We start from the raw sequence: 20774 nt of genomic DNA, 5'->3' as shown, positions 1-20774 counted from the left end.
TTAAGAAAACATTGTAACCATGAAAGTGCTTTCATACTGTAAGTGTAATATGACAAAAGGGAAACAAGAAGGATGCAGAAGAGTTAGACAGGAGAGGTCATTCAGTCCATGAAGCCTATCTGGTAGGCACAAGCTACTTAGCAATGTTGTTTAGGCTGATACCCCAGATTCCTTCAAGAAACAGCTGGATCCTTTGATCCTTGGATCGATTTACTACTTCCAACAGGCCCAAAGGTCAGCTCTCGGCTGCAACTGCTCCTTTGTTCTTAAGATGAATGCCACTGACTGAGTACAGTATGAGCCCTGCATAACACTCTAATTGTTTGCTTGCTACTGTATATACTTTTAACCAAACGTTTTAATGCACAGTAGTCTAATGGCTGGATCTAACTGTTTTGCTGGGAAAATTTTACAGTCATGCCTCCAGCACGTCATTTAGAAGTCTTTATTCCTAAAGGACAGAAGAAAAGCGTTTTTTTAACAATGCAACATGACTTTTCTGTAACTCACAGGCACAGATGTTACCAGTGTGACCATCTCTGAGCCTGTGTTGTAATTCTCTTCCCCCTCACCAGCGATGGAGAGTCATGGTGAAGCAGAGATCAAGGTGCAGCTGAACTGCAGCCATTGCCAGTCGGAGAGCTGCAAACGGGATGAAGACACCAAGCTTATTCTGTGCCTCTGTCACAATGATGAAGTGCTAGCCAGTGACAACGTCACCTGCACAGGTGAGGTGATGCCTATTGCAGAAGCTTAACCTCTTCTTCTTCCCTGCTTCACCCACAATATACTCCTCCACAGACCTATTTCAGACAGCAGTGCTGCATCTCTCAGCTAGACCATCATCAGTTGTGCTCTTTGTGTTTTCTCCTGTGTGAAGTGTGGAACGCTTAAATTACTCCTTTGCTACAGTATAAATGCTTCATCCTGTTTAAATTAGACATTTTAGTCAGCAGGCAGAAAAGCTGCTTCCCTATGGTAAAAAAAAAAATCTTTGGTATGAACCAGTAGAGTTTTCAAAAGTAAGAATTCCTAAATTATTCTTAATCTAGCTAGATTTCAGAATTGCATGTTTAACAAAAATAAGATCATTGGCTTTTCACAGTCATTCCAGCAAATGTCCCTAGTAATAGATAGATACTTTATTGATCCCGTGAGGGAAATTGCAGACAGTTGGGGTTAAGAGCCTTGCTCAGGGGCCCAATGGAGTAGGATTCCTCTGCTGGCCGCGGGATTTGAACCGGCAACCTTCCAGTCACAGGCACAGATCCTGAGCCACCGCTCCGCCCCAAAATCATCTCTTGTGTAATACAGTAAATTGTATATTGTATTTCATTTAAAGTGCAATATAGCCAAGAATACAATATAGTTTGAATATTAGTTTTATTTTAATATTTCTTTTATAAAATGAAAGAAGAAGTCCATGCATATGGACAGAGTTGTAACAGAAGTGTAATTGCAGTCATGAATGTTGTTTTTATGATTTTATTGGGTATCCAGTAATCTTTTGGGGGGCTGGACCTTGCTGATCTTCTGCCTCTGTCCCACAGCTCCACGAGGGCCTGCCCCAGAGGGACATCTCTCCCTGCCCCTCATCCTGGTTGTGGTGGTATCCACTGTGGTGACGGGTATCGTCTTGGCCTGTGCCAGCCTCACGCTCAGTAAGAGACTCTACCAGCTCTGTATGCGCTCTGTGCCCTCTGTGCCAAACTTCCACCGCCTCTGAGGGCCACAGTGGCAGGCATCCTGAGCCCAGCGACACTTACATTCCCTTGGCAGCCTAGGGTCAGCACCCATCAACTGATACCCACTGCCATTTTATGAATGTTTGGTTTTCAGCCTATGATACTCGAATGCTGGAGGTTGCTGTGTGGTTGCCAGGTGGCAACTAATGCTTAGGATATTGTACCTACTGGCCCAGTGAAATAGAACTGAAACAACATACACATGCTGCTGCTTTTGCAATTCAACAGATCATTGTGGTCTATTGCAATGGAAAAAGGGAAGTACAGACTGTGAGGTAGCTGTACAGTATGTCTTTTTTGTCACACAAATATCTCCCACGTTTGTGCTGCATTTGTATAAGAGCCAGGGGTTTAAAGCATTTTCTTTTTTTGTTGTGCCTAATACTACATGACAGCTCCTGTAGTGTGTCTTTATGTGCAAGGCATATAGGGTGCTGCAGGATAGTGTAAATCGTAAGTGGAACTCAAAGTAAGTGGACAAAATAATAATTTATTATTATAGTGACACAGGGTGGGTTTCATAGCTTGGCAACTTAACTACCTAGTGTCCCTGTGCCTTGTAGCAGCCTTAAGTTACCTGTCCCAAACAAAGGTTGTTATTTCAGTTCTGAATTTTGCTGGGTAATTGCTCTGCATTGTTCTTTGAATTTTGGACACATTTCAGCTTATGGATAATTCCCCTTGTAGCCAACAAAGGCACTGTATATTCTTGTCTTCATACCCTGTGAGTTAAAGTTTAAGCTGAAGTCTGAACATGCCACTTTTTCACTGTTTCTACACCACTTTTGGTTGTGGTTTCATACTCGGCAGGAGTACGGTATGGTGAAAAAGTAACTAAACCTCTTTGAAAGGTCAATTTTAACGTATTTAGACATACCTTCACCTCTTCCTTGCCAAGTCCTAATAGGTGATGAAACTGACTGCATTGGACAAATCATTTAGAAAAATCAGCCAGTATTCATTCATCTTTGTGGTAAGAAAGTAAGTGCACCCCTTGACTCAGTAGCTTGTGGCACCCCTTTAACACAGTTACCAAAGGAAACATTTCCTGTTTAATCTCTCAAGCAGGTACTAACTGTGAGAACAGTGAAATGGTGGAAGCACAAGATGTTTTCATGTCACCTGTGTTTTTGCTCAATCCCTGAATTTGAGAAAAATGCAGTGACAGAAATACAGTTGGTTTTGGGCAATACTTCATACAGCTGCAGCAATTCTCAAAATTAAAAGATAAGAAAAAGACTGATAAAATTATGACATTCTACTGTCAACAGTTTCTACTCCGTTGTCAAGTTTCTACAGAGATCACAGTCCTTGTTTGTCAGTCACCTATTAAATAACGTTTATGTAGAGCTAAACGTTCTTTACTTTAAAATCACTGTCATTAAAAGTGCACACTAAAAGCAGATCATTTTCCTTGAAGTTTTACACCTAGTAACCTGATCCAAAAAGAATATACAGTATACTATAATTAACTTTGCTAAAACCTGTGACGAGACATCCTTAAGGAATTAGAAAATTCTGGATCAAAATTACTCTTTTCAAAACATCAGTATCGGTATCAGTATCAGTCTTATGTACGAAGCACAAAAGAGACCAGGAACAATTAAATTAATTTTACAGAAATGTTGGAAATTATAATATCTTATAATTCATATTGTATACAATATATAAATTATGTATAAAATCATGTTATGGTTAATATGACATTATAATTTAACTTCCCAATATATTTATATTCATAATCATTTATGTTTATGCATGTTTGCATTTAGAAAGAGATAGTACAAACAAGTCATAATAATAATGAATTATTAGTAGTAGTGCAGCCTAAATAAACAAAACACTGGCATGTAATGATACATTTTGCATCTTCCCCACCCAAATAGGATATTGCCTCTCTTCAGCTGTGGAAAACATTCATGACTTCCTCTGCAATGTTAGCATCCTATCTTCTTTTCCCCCAATATGATTCTCTTCTCCCTGATCTTAGGCCAATAACACTATAAATACAGTACGTGTGCACAGTACAGAGCAATATTGACACGCTGCTGGATTTAGCTGACAGATGACATAGCCAAGTTCAACAAAGTTTGTCTTCCTTTGAGAGAAAGACCTAATTTTGCAGTTGACTGTGCTTGAGGGTATGCTTTGGATATGGAAGCATGTGAGTTGGAGATCTGTAGGCATCCTTCATACCGCAACGGAAAATCCTGGGATAATGAGACATTCATTGTATTGCATCAGAAATTCCTTGCTGAGATTAGACCACAGAGCCCAAATTTACATAAATTTAAAATGAAAGACAGAATAAAATATTGTAAAACCATTGTTCTAAAAACATAGGGTCATGCTAAGACAGACAAAGTCTAGCATGTAGTCGGACTCACAGTCAGTCACTCTCAACAGCTACTAGCCTGTCCTGGAGGCAGACAGGACCTTTAACTGTGTGGGTTCAATTTAGAAAATTATAGCCTTCTAATTCACAGATTGAGTCTCACAGACTCACTCTAGAGTAAACTTGCTTCTTTTTGGGAATTGGGAAGCATTCAGTAAAAACCTGTTTGTAAAATATGCTAGGGTTTTCAAACTGTAATACATGAACCAAGATCCATTCAAGAACTTGTGAGAATGCTAGAGTTTGAACTTGGTTGGTGTTTTTTTTTTTAACTGATGATGGAGATCAAACCCCATGGTAAAGAAAAGACAAGAAAAGACTAGAAGTTGTATTTCTAGTCACATGTAATTCATATCACATTAATTTTAAATTAAGCCTGACCTATGGCTAAAGGAAATGAGAAAAAGTTCACATGATTTCACTAAACTGTGTTCAAAAACACAGTCTCAGCCATGACAGGGAAGATTATTGCTATTCACATGAGTGGTGTGCTTTTATTTGTAGAACAAAAACATTATCTCTCATTAGGTTATTTATTGTATATTAAGAGCCTTCTGATTGTTAGGTAAAATTTTTAGAAGAGTTTAATATGGTAAGTGGTCTGCTAAGACACTCAGCAATTGAAGAAGTCCATGAAATAACAGTATGAGAGCCAACACTCTTTTAAAGTATTTTATGTTAAAACCAACATAATTTTCACGGCAAATGTACTTCATAAAAGTGTATTGTTGTCTGTGATTTCTCATAAAACAACCATCTTGAAAAGTAGTGATGTTGGGAAGTTAGGACTTGAGTAGACACTAACCCCTTCCAGAAATGAATCTCCTATACATTACCTCGCTTCTTTCTGTGATTAGGTGGAAATCTGAGCCCTTTACGCAGTGTGTCTGGGATTTTACCTTCCTGTTTACTTGTACAGCGAGGACTTGGAAGTGTCATGACTGTCATGAGATTGACAACGCAGATACAAAGAGCCACAACTGCGCATTTTGAAATTATCTAGAATCTGGTTCCCAAGAACTAAGTCTAATGAGCAAACACAGTAGGTGTAATAGGTGTATTACTTCTCTAATTGCTGCTTCAAAATTATTGTTGCCTAGTGACCAGACTCTCTTTACAAAGTATTTTAAACTGTCTGCTGTGTTTTGTAATACAATTTTACAGATTTCGATATTGTACAGTGCAAAAGACAAATATAAGCCACAGCCAAGCTGGAACATTTCTACATACAGTATAAGTCCCATTGGTAGATTTCCATCCGATCATTTCATCAGGTAGTGCTTCTGTATCTTTAAACCTACAGTACTTGGCCAATCTTATAATACTTGGTGGTGTTCAATGTAAGGTGACCTCACTTTCACTTTGCTTGTTGTTTACCCATGCTCATTTATGTTTTATGTAAAGGAACAAGTAAAGGATTATTCCTTGCTTAAAAGAGAGAAAAATAAACATGTTTCGGCTGTGGAGCCTTCTTCAGGTGTGGAATTCTGGTTAAGTGAGAGAAGTAGCCCAGGGAAGAGGAGATGGAATGACAAAGATTTAGAGGAAGGCATAGGGGGTCGCAGCAGAAGTCGGCTGAAGTAGTTCAAGTAGGTGGCTGAGTTAGCATGCGTGGACTGCAATGGTACAATTACCTGTAAAGGTTTATTTCATGCTGAAAAGGGAAGAAAAGAAACACAACATTTCAGCTGTGGAGCCTTTTTTGGGTGTGTGTTTTATGTAGTCTTCTTTGTTCAGGGAATTTTGTCTGGCAAGTCTGAGTGGAATTCCTGGTAAAGGATTTTGTGAATGGGGATGGTCTGCTTTTTATAACTTAGTTAAAGTTAATTATCCTTGAAAACCTTAAATCAGAGGCTCTGAACTGTGGTTTTCTTTAAGTTGGAAAACGAGAATATTTCCTATATCATACCGATTTCATGCCAAGAGTTGTGCAAAATGAAATGTCTGCTTGATTCTTTTTAAATAATGTAATAAAGAACAGTCAAAAACACAATTTCCAGACATGTTCTGTGGTTAATCGAGCAGATGGACATTTTTGTATTGTACTGTAGACCTGTCCATGTTGAAAAGATTATGTACATTTTTAACACATCTAACAAACAATAAAGTTGTAGCAAATGTTTTTAAAACACTGTGACCTGCCATATAATTTATTGTATAAATGTTTCCTGTGTTTCAGTGCAGCGAGGATACTAACATTCTCATTAGCCTCAGCTGCAGTCCCATGGAACTTATTATTCAACATCTTTTTTATTTCTGAGTCACTGAGCCGTGCTGAGCAAAACTTGCCTTCAATCAAGTGAAATCTTCTCACATTAAAGCTAAACGCTATTGTCACGGAAAGTTATTTTCCTTTAAATTTACTCTTAGTAAAGACAACGCTTTGTGCGCAATTATCCATACTGAAGTCAGTGACCGAAGTCACTTACCTGTGACTCTTAGGTTCTAAAAATAATCTGTTGTCAAACTAGCTAAAAGAAACAAAGGTCTCTGTGGCAACCCAGAGATATGCCAGCACAGTTTGAAATTGTTGGAAAGTTCATTATACACTTACAATTGTCTGTGTTCCTTTTTCAAATAGAGGTGTTAACCACGGTGTCTTGAAAAAATTCCCTTCCCAGTTCTTGAAGACTGGCTTTCCTATAGTTCTTCTTTTATTCAGATGGTAAAGCATTCTTATTTTTTGCTCTGGTGACTAATGGCTACCAAAAAACGCCCAGGTGGGTTCTGTACAGCGGTAAATGAAGCAAGTACTCTACCATAAGTAAATTGCTGGGAAATTCTAAGAGATGAAAAGGTGTATAGAAAAGAAAAGAATTAAATCATAATTATTAATTTGTTTCCTGTATCAGGTGAGTTTTTCTACTTGCACATCAAAGCGGTTCTTGCTACATTTACAATGGAAATAGACTTCTCTGTTCCTGGCTCTAGGGGGTTCTGATGTGAAAGAAGTCCACAACTCCAGTGGCTACACATGCTCCGGTGTATTGCCTGGCCCTAGTCCTGGTCCCAGGTCCTCCGGGAGACCCGATATCAGGTTAACAGTGTCTCTTCATCTAAGGTTTCCCCCATGCAGGTTGGTAGTCTGTGCCAGGGGCCCAGCCGAGTGTGTCCGCCCCTTCTCTCTAGGGCCTGCAGCCTGAGGACACAGGGATGCTGGCGCCCAAAGCCCTGACCATCATGCAGCGCCACCCCCAGGCAGACTACCAACCTGCATCGGGGATCTGGCACACCGCAGCTCCACTGAGGGTGAGTCTGCTGGAGCAATGGCCTTTGGTCTTAGGGGTATCAGGCTGGAAGTTATTATCGGGGCTGCTTGACATAAAAATCACTCAGCAGTACGGTGATCTTCAGCTCTGGGCCTCAGAGCTGCAATCCAGGTTTTACAGGTCTCTTTATCATTATCTGCACATGGTGTAAATTAGTCCAGTTAAGTAAATGAGTTCAATTACATACCCGAAATGTCACATGTAATGAGATCCAGAAAGTCCTCTAACTCTCAAAGAATAGAGGTGAGAATTAGTTCACTAATGGATATTGAAACACCTCTTGCTGAGACTATACACCAGTACTATTGTGAGCGTTTTGGTGTCATTTATTTCACAACCCAAATTGCTAACATTTCTGGGGAAAAAAAAACACATATTGGATTCTGTTATATCGTTGTTGAACAAGACTGTTCTGAATTAGTAATTAGTCTTAGATGTTTTGCAGCCTTTTTCCTCAGGAAAAAGAACATCTGTCATCTTTCATGCCATATCAATGTTGTCATTTCAGAGTTGTAGTATAAAAGATGTATCTCCCACTCCCTTCTGTCCCTCTCATCTCTGTGGCTCTGCAGTTTACTACCGCAAGAAGACCCAGCTGCAGGCAGTGCGCGTGCGCCTGCAGAGCCCCGAATACAAGCTCAGCAAGATCCGTGCATCCACCATCATGACCGACTACAACCCCAACTACTGCTTCGCCGGCAAGGCCGCGTCCCTCAGCGACCTGAAGGAGGTGCCGCGCAAGAACATCTCTCTGCTCAGGTACCCCGGCAGAACCAAAATGGAGGATTAGTGCACGTACACTACAGTATTACAATACTGTACAGTGCTAAGTACTCTGATTTCCGGTCAGATTTATATAACACCAGAAATGAATTCTACATTTTACTGCCTTTTTTAAAACTTCACCACATTGTCAAGATGAGGACAATGAGGAGGCTACAAAGACATGGAGTGTTCAAACCCACTTTCCCAAACTTTAATCCAGCAATTTTGTATTTAATTTTGTTGGTAATGCACATTCTTGAAACCTGGGTCTAATACTTCTCAGTTCCTTGTCTTCGAGCTTTTTTTATTTGTGTGTGTTTGTCTGCCAGGTACAGGATAGTATCTAAGTTCTATTATGATACTCTTGCTGCTTTGTGTTAGCTTGTCTATCTATTTTTGCCTTATCTGTAAAATCTTATAAGTTTGTCAACTGTACTACAATCTAGATCATTTATGTAAATCAGAAGAAGAACTGGGCCTTAAACAGAACATTGTGGTACTACACTAATCACATCAGTTGAACATGACTTATTTCACTTACATCTGTCCATCAAATAGTTTCCTGTTGCTTTCATATTGAAGGCTTTAGTTTATAGCCAATGCTATAATAACCTGGTTAAATAAAAGTAGAATGTCTGTTTATTAATACCTTTCCTTTCAAATTCCATGCTGACTACTCGTGATAACATTTGGTAATAAAAACAGAAATTACTTGTTCGTAGATAGTGCTGCTGATTACCCTGTCTCTCCCAACCTCTTTCTCTCCCTGACTGGTGCTCAGAGCTCTGGGACATGGTGCATTTGGAGAAGTGTATGAGGGTCAGGTCTTGGGTATTGCTGGGGAGAGTGGACCCCTGCAGGTTGCTGTCAAGGTGAGCTCACTAGGGCATTGTTTGAGAAACCAGTAGACAGGATTATGGGCAGAACATGGAAGTGTTTTGTATCAAAAGTGCAGATGTAGGTAGAAACATAATCCAAATACTGTTTTAAAAGCACATACTATACAAGTAGTACAAAGAGATCATATGATTGTGAATATATGCATTATACAGTAGATTCATACCCTGACCTGGCAAAATCTTTACAGTATAATACTGTACTTTCAAGTGGGAATGGCATTAGACATGCTACAGTACCAATCTGAACTCTAAGTCTCAGTGGTAAGAACAAATCTTTACCAATGGGCTCACATATTCAATAATCCCATATTCCCTGCTCAGCCTGACTCTTTTGTATGCAGAGAAGGACACGGGAATTCAGAGGTTATTCAACTCTTACTTCATGAGGTTTAATGGTTCTCCACTTGTGATGAGCACAACATTTCTTAGCTTCAGTAAAAAAAACTGGATATCCTAATCAATTCCAAAGTTAAGATTCTATCAATGGAGGTATATACTGTATTAATAGATGTAATTACAAATGTTTCTTGCAGGATTTCTAATTTTCTTTAGACTGAATTTATTCTCCTCCTGAATTCATTGAAAAAATAATATATTTTTATACTTTTGATCTCTAGACTCTACCTGAGATCTGTTCAGAACAGGATGAGATGGACTTCCTGATGGAGGCTCTGATAATGAGGTCAGTTAGACTGGATAGGTGATCACACAAAGCGCTTCTCTGCCCCCACTGTATTAATTTAATAAGAAACTAATAGATTACACAAACTAGAAGTGAGAATCTTTTGCTGTGTTCCACCAAATCTCTGTATTTCCCTAGACCAGTGATGCTCACCCTTGCAGGGTCTTTACGTTATTCTGCCTGAGCTCCTAATCACTTACTGTAATTTAATCATTTATTGTCTTAAACGATCTGCTATCAGCTACAGGTGTTTCCAAGTCTTCAGTCATTGTTGTTCACCAGGATTAATTATTAAGTGTTATCTACAGTACACAGACTTTGTTTTCCAGTTCTGCACATGAGAAGTGGTTAAAAGTTGCTTTTGAAAATATTGTTGCTTGATACTGAGCTTACCTGTTGCTGTGCCTGCAGTAAGTTCAACCACCAGAACATCGTTCGCTGCATTGGTGTTAGTCTGCAGACATTGCCTCGTTTCATCCTGCTGGAGCTCATGACTGGAGGAGACATGAAGACCTTCCTGAGACAGAACCGCCCCAAGTCGGTGAGTGTCTTCCACTGGCCCCCTGATGCAGCCTTGTCACGATCCCAGCTGGGGCCTGGGCTTCAGGCGTTACCTCAGGACATTCCTTGTTTGCCATGTAACTTTCCCCACAGATATCTGACGTCTCCACTGATGTTTTGTGATTTGTTATATAATTATGCAACCAGTGTAATGCCCAAAGGAGAAAGGGTCGATGAATATGTGATTAAAGCTAGTGCTTTCAGGGACACGGTAAGGAGAAATAGCCAGACATTCATTTAAAAAGAAGAGAATGATCATGATGGAAAACGTTTGCTACACCTAACTTACATTACTCTTACCTGTACTGGACAGTACAAGATAACATACATCCAACTTCCAAACCCTGCACTGTCGCTTCACGTTTTTTCACGGCTCAAGTACTGTACCTCACCACCAACTGCAAAGTTTAGTTACAGATGGATGATAGGTGTGGCTGTTACTATTACCACTGTCAGCGCAAGCTTGCCTTCACCTGGTAACCCATACAGGACATCCTGTATGCATGAAGACAGTGATACCCTTGACCTTCTCAAACCTGCACACCTCCAGAGCAGCACTCTGCTTTTGCACTTCTGCTTGAGGAATCCTGTTTCACAGTCAGATAATGTCCTGGCCCAGGACTAACCTAGGTGACACCCCGCTGCGTCATCATCTTTACTAGCTGAGCAAAATGGAAACCTCCATCCTATGTGTCATAATAACTGCATGCAACAGTAGAAAGGGGTGGTGGTGGGGGTGAACTATGAAAGAATACAGTTTAGTTTTCCAGAGTGATGGTTGTTTGGCACGGCTGGTGTTAGGGGCCCCAAGCTCATGTTGAAATGGGGTTGCTCTGTGTCATGCAGGGCCAGCAGTCCTCACTCACCATGCTGGAGCTTCTACACATGGCCAGAGATATCGCCTATGGTTGCCGATACCTGGAAGAGAACCACTTCATACACCGGTAAGAGTGATGGTGGCAGGGGTATATGAGAGAGGCAATGAAGAGAGCCATAGAGTCTTTGTAGCATAAAAACTAGTGGCGTTTTAATACTAGTTTCTTAAAATATAGAATTGTAGCTGCCCTACTCATCCTGAAAAGACTTTTACTGCTGCTGAACTACCACTCTTCTCCAGCTGCTTCTGCATTCAATTCTGACTGAACTGCGCCAAAGCAATTGCAGCGATCCGCTATGCTCTCGAGGCTGCTCTCCCAGATAAAAGATGAAATTTTACAGTAGATGAGTAGATTGGGAGCTACATTAAAAAATCATGCCTGCATGTGTACTTTGCAGCCAGAGTTTGATGCCTTTCAAGAAGCAGATCAAGAGCGCTGGTAGTGTCAATTAGAAAAAAAAAAGTTTGAAAAGGAAAATCATAAGAGAAATAAAACATCTGGACTGTGGAGGAAGAGCAAAGTTCATTTTTAGGAATGCATTAGGAAAATCAGCACGTACTGTACTTGCAACAACATTATCCACATTTGCAAGTATAACCTTCTATGTAATTAGCTTCCTCATGTAATTTTGAGGCTATTTATAATCCGTAGTGTATGCTATATCAAAGTCAGGAGTTTCACATCAAGAAAGATGATGCTGTAGCTGCAGAAATGTGTTGGTAGGAATTTCAATTTTTATTGTGCAGCTCCATGGTAGCATGTGCCAGTTAGCACTCCTGGCTCACAGTTGGATGGTCCTGGGTTCGAGTCTAGAGTTGGGTACTTTCTCTATAAAATGTGCATTTTTGTTTTGTTTTTTTATCAAGTTGTCCTGTTGCCTTCCAGCTTCCAAAGACAATGTGATTACATTAATTTTCTCTAAATCTTCTTGTATGTGTGAGCCCTGTGATGGACTGCCAGTAGAAGAGGCCACTCAAACACTGTACATACTGAAGTTTAACATTCTTTAAATTTTAAACGGATTTCAGATTTCAAGTGCTTAAGCATTGAGAGATATCATTAGAATCAATTTATATATTGTAAAGATATGTAGTAAGTTTGGTAAATCATGAACAAATGACACTTCACACATTTACAAGCAAGGCTTCTTAAAAAATGAGCTGGCTCTTAATCTGAATGTACTGTCTATACAGTATAGGCTTTTTGATATTTGCTGTCAAAGTACATTACTTGCAAATACATATACTTTGAAGAAAAATTTCTAAGAGATTTAAGGGTTTTATCAGGTTAAGATTTAAGTTTATGTTGTCCAAATTGGGATGTATTACATCCCCCCTCTCCAGTAAAGCTTATGCAGATCCTGTTGTATATCCACATGATACAGTCTCAGGCAGATGTAGCATGTGGCTGCAATCCTGACCACCTGCATTCCCCAAGTGTTCAGCGACTGCAGCACAAATCAGGTGCCTCAGAGAGCTAACGTACTCAGGACGCTGAGGTAGAATGAGATACCTGAACCTGTGAGGAATATAATTTCTGCCACTGGGTGCTACTGTAAGATGTTCCTGAATTCCTGGGTTCACATTTACCATCGATATGTATATATTTCTGCCTACCCCAACAGGGGGCTCAGTGCAGTGAGTGAGCAATGCTCAAGGCTTGTGTAGCTGCACATTAGGATATGTAAAACCTGCTCTTTGTTTCCCAGGGACATCGCTGCTCGCAATTGTCTGCTTACCTGCACAGGCCCGGGCAGAGTGGCCAAAATTGGGGACTTTGGAATGGCCCGCGATATATACAGGTAATGTCTTCTTCTGTCACATTTTCCATGTTCCCATGTGCAGTTTGTGTGCATGCAAGAAGACTTGAGTAATCCGTTCATAATCTTTTTTCCTCTGAAAGTCTCTATGGGACGGTATGCCTGGTTGTGCCACCTTGACCTCTCCCTTCCTGGCAGTACTGTATAGAGCAGCTCCCAGTCTCAGAACTCCTTTCTCTCTTTCCACAGAGCCAGTTACTACAGGAAGGGGGGTCGAGCCATGTTGCCTGTAAAGTGGATGCCCCCAGAAGCCTTTTTAGAGGGAGTTTTCACCTGCAAGACAGACACGTGGTAATGCTCCTGAGTTTTTATTTTTAAGATGCCTTGCACATCACTTTCATCTGCACTTTGTTTGTGCTGTAGATATGTTGTCATACCTGTAGGAGATGAACTTGCTTCATAAACCAGAGTGAAACTGTACTCCTTGTATTTTGGCTACAGAATATCTTTTCCATTTGTGAAAATGGAAATTTCAAGCATTTTTGTTCATTTGTTATTGTGTTTATTCTCTTCAGTTCAACCGTTTCCCAGCCCCCCTTACCCCACAGAAACAATTAACACCGTTCATTGCAGCCTAGTACAATTTGCACCTTGAATTTTTGCAGGGTTTCTTCATAAACATGAATAGTTAAAATGACTATGCTCGGCTGTACAAAGTAAAGCAAATTAACTTTAATTTCTGTACTGTCACAAACATGCATATGCATAAACACTGTACTAGATTCTTTAATGTTGGTAACTTTGCACAGTTCTGGTGAAATATACTGTATATTTATATGGTAAAACCTGACAAGCTGGTAGATTAAGTTTTTTCAGTCTGTGATGTTGAGGGTGCTCTTTGTCACCCTCTGCAGGTCATTTGGGGTACTGCTATGGGAGATATTCTCTCTCGGGTACATGCCATACCCCTGCAAGACCAATCAAGAGGTGCTGGAGTTTGTCACGAGTGGTGGCAGGATGGATCCTCCAAAGAGCTGCCCTGGGCCTGTGTGAGTTCCTTTCTCCTAGTCTCTCCCGCGCTGCTGCTCCACCTCTTAGTGCTTTGCATCTCGTAGTTTTGTGATCCGATAATACTTCATTTGATTACACAGATATTTGTCTTGCATCAAAGCAGCTAGGTTTTACACACAGAGAAACTTACAAAACATACAAACAGTACAATTTAACATTACTGTACAAAGTAAAATAACACTGCATAACAGACATCTACCCATACAGATTGATTTCACACCACTTGTACGGGAATCCACACCTCTACACCAGATTGCTGTAAGTTTACACCTGCACTAAACCCATATAATTACACATTATTCTTTCATTTTTGTACATAATCTATGAATAGCACTCATGCATAAAACATTACTCCTTTATTGTGAGCTAATTTATTGATTCAGCAATTCAGTTGAGCATTGCATAAAATAATTACTCATTTCGTTCACTCTGCATATCTCTAAATTCATTGCTGTGCATTTCGGTCATCTTTCCTACAGGTATCGGATCATGACTCAGTGTTGGCAACACTGCCCTGAGCACAGACCCAACTTCTCCACAATCTTAGAAAGGATCAACTACTGTACTCAGGTATACAGCCTTTCCACTCCAACAGCTCTCTTTTCATTTAGTTACTACCTTTTTTGGATTCATGAGTATTCTGGAAATCGGTGCTTCTCCATATACAGTATTAAATCTTAACATTGCAGCATTTTTAAGTTATGAAGTAGTTCAAGTAGGGAGCTGCATCAGCATGCGTAGGTTCACAAAGGAACAAGTAAAGGTTTATTCCAAGCCGAAAAGAAAAGAAAAGAAACCCAACGTTTCGGCTGTGGAGCCTTCTTTGGGTGTGGGAGAAGAACACTTCCGAAGAAGGCTTCACAGCCAAAACATTGTTTTTCTTTTCTTTTCTTTTCAACGTGGAATAAACCTTTACTTGTTCCTTTGCATTTTTTGGTTATGTCCCCAATACCCACAAGTATCCAGTGATTTGAAAAGTGGGGTCTGTTGTTCACTGCTGAGTCCCTGAAACCTCATTGTGAGTCCTCTCTCTGTATCAGGACCCTGATGTCATCAACACTCCTTTGCCTGTGGAGTATGGGCCGCCACCAGAAGAAGAAGGCAGCACGGTGATGCGCCCTGAGGGATCAGGGAGTATGACCCCCCTGCTGGTAACTCCCTCACTGTCCCCAGACCCCTCACCGCGACAAAACCATGTGGCACAGCTGACCCAGGCTCATAAGCCACTCTCGTTACTACACCGTCCCCTTCAGAGACAACAGGAGCTTGTGGTGCCCAGGGAACTGCTGGGAGGAGGAGGCTGGGTGGAGCCCAGCCCAGCCCAGGGGCTCTCTCCTGGAGCTTGGCTCCACCCAGACTCTATCACCTCTCCAGCCGGCTCTGCCTCGGGGAACCAGAAACTGAAGAACAAGACCAAGAATTTGTGGAACCCCACCTACGGCTCTTGGGTTCTGGAGAGCTTAGGCCGCGGGAAAGCAGCCCCCCCGCCGTCCCAGCCTCCCCCCGCTGCAGCAGCTGGACCTGCGTTGCCGGCCCCAGAGAGGGATGATTCGGGCTTCGACGGGAATGGCAGCTCCTCTGCACCCAGCTCCAGGGCTTCCCCTTCCTCCCCCTCGCCCGCGAGCCCCCAGAGCTCGGGTCCGTCTTTCCGCAAGGGCGCGGGGGGCTCGTCGGGGGTGGCAGGGGTGGATCTGGCCAAGCTTCAGAGCTTCCCCTGCGGAAATGTCAACTACGCCTATGACGACCAAAGCTACGAGGCTGAGAGCCTCCCGCTGGTGGTGCCAAGGGGACCGGAGCTCAATACTAGCGCTGCGGCGTTCAGCAATGCCAGCTCCGCCGCTGGCGCTGGCAAACCGCCTGTGCAGCGCCAGGCCAGCTGCGGCCCGGAGGACGTCCAGCTTCTGAGCAAGCCCGAGAAACCCATCCGAGACAGAGATTCGGGCTTCTCTCTGTCAGAGGACCTAAGCGTGACACCAGTTTGACCACCAAGCCCCTCACCTCACTGCTGAAAACACTGACACTGGAACCACACCCTGGAGTACCTGGAGTGCGGCTTGGCCATCTCACAGGAGATGGCAGCCGTGATTTTGACCTTTTCCTTTTATTTCCTTTGGTACTGTTACTGTTATATAAATGCTTCTAGTTACATACAGTACCACACTGTATGTTCACCTGCTGGTTTTGAAAAGCTGTAATGAAGCATAAAATTAAAGCGAAAGAGGAAGTGAAGATCACCAAAATGCACGATCCTTCACGGAGACGTTTTTGTATACTTCATTTAGTGCATTTCTTTAACCTTCAAGTCACTTTCTAATTTCCAAGCTGTCTGCTGTGATCCAAGTCCAGAAAGCCCCTCAACAGAAGGAACCTTTGACGAGCTTCGTTTGAGAATCTCATTTCTCAACTGGCATCTTTTTAGTTGACCAAGTGTGGCACTCATCCCTTGAGGCCTGTCCATCATTTTTGTCTTTCCTGCATCTCAAACCTGTAATCGCTGAGATTAAACACTTTTTCGAATAAATGGAAAGTCAGAACCCATTTAAGGGTGACCAGGCACTGATGCACAGAGGACAGTTTTTCCCATTGAGAAGCGAAGGCTCTTGTCCCATCATTAACCTTTTCAGGGACTGAAAGCAACCCTGTCTTGTGATGCTACCGTTTTCTCCTCCATCTTCCTGGTGGGGCTTTGGTTCTTTTAGTCATTGCAAGTTTGTATAGAAAGAATCAAATGAAACTGGCTCTGGTGTGATAATATCACTGATGTGGCGCATTGATCACAAGAGAAGCAGGCATGTCCTTTAAATAAGACTGCAAAGGGTCCTCATGGCAAACTGTGAAGATGTGGTTTAATATTATTTAATTTTCAGCTAACCTTAAACTCTCATGCTCTTTCGTTTACTTAAACAACGTTTAAGAATGTTTTCCCCAAACCACCTTGAATTGGGACTTCCCTGTCCCATCTCTGTTTTACGCAAAGAGAGGAGTTCTTGCATGTAGCTCATCTTTTGTGTTCTTGTGCAGGAGAAATGCAAATTAGTTAACATTACAATGTTTAGTCCTGTGTCATGTCAACATGTACTCAAGTGAAGATAAATAAGTTGTGCTGGATGTGAACTGGAAAGCCACCAGGGACAATACGTGTCACTGTTAAATGTGCAATTATCCTTTTATTTTGTAATACTATATTATTTATCAGTGCTTTTCAAGAAACCCAAGACACTGCATTGCACTGAAATGTGTGTAAGACTGAATGTCAGACTACACATTCAGCAGAGTAGCTTAACCTGCTTTTTAAACACAAATGAGGATGTATGACTACTTATTTATAGTAACAAACTGAGACCAAGATGTGTTTAAGAGTTTGTGGAGTCAATAGGAAGTAATTTGTCTGCTACTGTACATTTGGTAATGGTGCATTTACATGTGTTCTGGAATCGTTTTCACTAATTCTGGTTTCGCATTCTTCATTCTTCAGGAATGGTCCATTTAAACTTAATCCCTGAGTGTGTTGAAATATTGAAAACATGAAAATATTACACTAAAGAACTGCCAAATCTGGTGTGAATGACAATCGCATCGCAAAGTTCATAGCAAAAAACACTGGCATAATGAAAATGCCATTTTATCTTGATGGTACAACTGAAGGTCAGCACTGCTTTCTTGTTTGTGTTCCTTCAAATTCACAGGCCAGAATGCATTATGGGAAGACAGCAATGACATTCCATTTCTGGTTGGGATTGAAAGTTTTTTTTATTTTAATTTGTGGTAAATACCCTTTATGATTGAAATACCTTGTACATTATGTGTGAAAATTGTGTTACTAGTATCTTTACTTTAAAAATGTTTTTACGGTAAGTTCTTCTTCTCTAGATTCTCTGTCTCAGTAGGCCAAAGTATAGTACTTGCAAATTCAGATAAAAGTACTGCTAACAGTTGTGATTCGCCAAGTGTTCCTGTTTGATCTGGGCTGTTCCTTAAGCATTCAGTGTTATTAATACCTTACTTAATTCTGGGAAAATCTTAAATTAGCCATGTTTGTTTTCCACAGTGACACAACAACATAAGCAGTAAATGATTAGATTGAAAACTGATTATAATAACTTAACGCCAGCTGTCAAATCCTTACCTAGAACATGCAAGTTTGAATTCCCAGAAGAAACTAAGCTGAGTCCTGATTGAATGCAGGCCAGAGTTTTACTGCCAAGGTTTTTTTTTGTACGTCCAGAGTTTTATGTTCATTACAAACCTAAATATTACTATTTAAAAGCAATATATTCAGGGATTTTAATTATTTTTCTCTCTTAGACTTATAGTATGGATACATAACTTGACAGTGCATTGTAAATCCATAGCATAATTAACTAGTAATTTTATTTAAATCTACGGGTATTTGGGGGGTTTTAGTAAGGAAACTCTTGTTAGTGTGACTTGTGACTTTCTGTATTTCACATTCTTATCTCTAAAAGAATTTTACAAATTTTACAGGCTTCTTTTAAACAGTGCGTTTGTGCCAAATACAGTACATATTTATTTAAATTATATTCTATAAAACTACAAATACATAGTGAAGAAGGCAGATTTAGAACAGCTGAGAATTAAACATTTGATATAGACATAAGTCTATCAATAAAAAATTTAAGATATAAATTATTGTTGGAAGATTATGGGTTGAAATCCCAGGTGAGACACTGCTGTTTTATCCTTGAGCTACTGTAGGTTCTTCACCTTAGTTGCTCAACTAAAATACCCAGCTGTATAAATATGTGCGACTAAAATTTTATTTGGATAAAAGTCTCAGATAGAATAAATTAGTAATAACTGTGTTTTGCTATAGATTTATTTTTAAGTATGTCTTTGTATGTGGTACTTTTGGTGATAATGTTTCATTAGTTTTCACAAAGAATTGTATGTTCTAGCTTGCATTACCTAAATTAGGCAGGAGGGGGCAGCCTTTACAACTGGAATAAGACCTACTGCGCCGTTGGTAGACTTCCAAATAACACTGTAATTGATGATTTTATTTCATTTGTGCAAGACGAAAAGTTTTTAAGCTCTTGTGATGCAAATGTAGTCTGCTAGGAAAGCAGGCACCTTTTAACACATCATTTATCTTAGGATGTTTATGAAAGTCAGTGCTTTGTTAAACTAGAATAGCTTTCAGAAAAGACTGTGTCCATACGGGCAATCCTTACTGAAGTCAATAGCACCAGTTTTTCATGCACTACATCTGTAAAATAGATTAATTTCTTTTTCTGCGACAATCACACAGCATTCCTCTAGGGCACGTTTCAGAAAGCAGGTATAGAGATTTTCAAATAAGGGAGGCTTGCATGGTAAAAGATGTTGAACTGCTCGTGGTGAGAGAGACAGATAAAATGTGGCCTTGTACGTGGTGAAAGTATTTTAGTATAATTCCTATCGTTGCAAATGATTCTAGGTTTACTGCTCAGAAAGCCGCTGAGGATATAAAGGAAAAATGAAAATGCTTTACTCTAAATGGTAGTCAATAATTCTTTAATAACAGAATTTTGAGATGTGACATTAGATGTGATTTACAGTATACATTTCATTTCAAAACTCTTGGCTTATAGCCAAATGAACTTCATGTCCCCTGCTACCATTCATCACCTGAGGACAAATACAGTATATTTACTTTTTTTATGTGTTGCTTCTGACACTTCAATCAAAACTTCAGATATTTCCTGCTTGATGCTAGTGATGGTGTCCTTCGAAGACGTACAGTATCTAAGGGAAAGCAGTGTTTGAATAACACTGCTGATGGCATATGAGTCCCACTGTGAATTGATTCAAGTCCTGTTGGATAACTGAAACATTATGTAATAAGTCTTGCAATGAAGAGAGATTTCACTTTCTCTTTTTATCGCACTTCTCTACAATGTAGAAAATCAAGCCACGGTCTTTGCTAGGTGAAGCAGTATAAGATCATGCGTGTTTACATAGGGTTTAGTTTTGTCACTCCATTTCATCAAGTCCTTTGAGCCTCCTTGACATCACAAGCCTGTGGCAAAGAGACTTGAAAATTATGCACAGCAGACCCTTTCTTACTATCCCAGACTACTGGGACCGAATGTATAAGCTCTACGCATTTTATGTTGTCTTTTGTCTCCAACCCTGGTCCTGGAAAACCCCAATTCTGTTAGTGTTGTTGTCCACCTGTTTTTAAAGATTGGCAACATCTGTAAGCTATTGATGAATCAAGCAAGTAATCTGCTCAGTGACAAGGATTTAAGGTTTTAGTCCTTAATGATCGCTATATTACCTATTTTAACACATCAGTGGTATAATTGATCACAATGGAATTGTTGCACATCTTTAGAAACTGGTGACTTAATGCTAATCTGAAACACCTGCCATACTGGGGCATTTGAGGACCAGGGTTGTAGATCCTCGATTTTTTTAAAATAATTTTGGTAGTGCTCTTTTAAAATATCCCTGATAAATTGACAAAGCTTTTTAGCCTCACTTGTACATCATAAAGTATAAAATGTTACAAATGTAAGGAAACAAAATGGCTTTACTCTATGCAATTTTAAAATACAATAACTGTATTCTTCTATATTTGCAACATAAATAAAAAGGCATTGCTGTACCTGTTTGTAGTTGTGTATTCTCATTTCTTAATGGCTGCTAAAATGACTGGATGAGATTATTTTTAAATGATTTTTGTGTGTTGTGCAAATGTTATTGGATTGAATCACTCATTTTAATTTAAAACTGGTGAGTGCAGGA

The 20774-nt window shown here is 40.2% G+C and overlaps 1 protein-coding gene across 1 annotated transcript in view; it reads left to right on the top strand.

The window, feature by feature from the left end:
• The window catches only part of ltk (leukocyte receptor tyrosine kinase), a 76129-nt gene extending 55489 nt beyond the window's left edge, over nt 1-20640 (top strand). Inside the window, exons 18-29 of the mRNA XM_015339258.2 lie at nt 576-728; nt 1551-1661; nt 7982-8168; nt 8956-9046; nt 9691-9755; nt 10167-10296; nt 11163-11260; nt 12903-12995; nt 13203-13304; nt 13868-14002; nt 14504-14594; nt 15065-20640. Of these exons, the coding sequence (XP_015194744.2) occupies nt 576-728; nt 1551-1661; nt 7982-8168; nt 8956-9046; nt 9691-9755; nt 10167-10296; nt 11163-11260; nt 12903-12995; nt 13203-13304; nt 13868-14002; nt 14504-14594; nt 15065-16006 (2198 nt within the window). The 3' untranslated portion in view covers nt 16007-20640. The remainder of the gene's footprint in view (nt 1-575; nt 729-1550; nt 1662-7981; nt 8169-8955; nt 9047-9690; nt 9756-10166; nt 10297-11162; nt 11261-12902; nt 12996-13202; nt 13305-13867; nt 14003-14503; nt 14595-15064) is intronic.
• Nucleotides 20641-20774: the final 134 nt, after the last annotated feature.

Source organism: Lepisosteus oculatus, chromosome 8 (genome assembly GCF_040954835.1).
Source record: "Lepisosteus oculatus isolate fLepOcu1 chromosome 8, fLepOcu1.hap2, whole genome shotgun sequence".
Taxonomy (NCBI): Eukaryota; Metazoa; Chordata; class Actinopteri; order Semionotiformes; family Lepisosteidae; genus Lepisosteus; species Lepisosteus oculatus.
The sequence above is the reverse complement of the archived record's forward strand: the minus strand, read 5'-3'. Positions and strand labels throughout refer to the sequence as shown.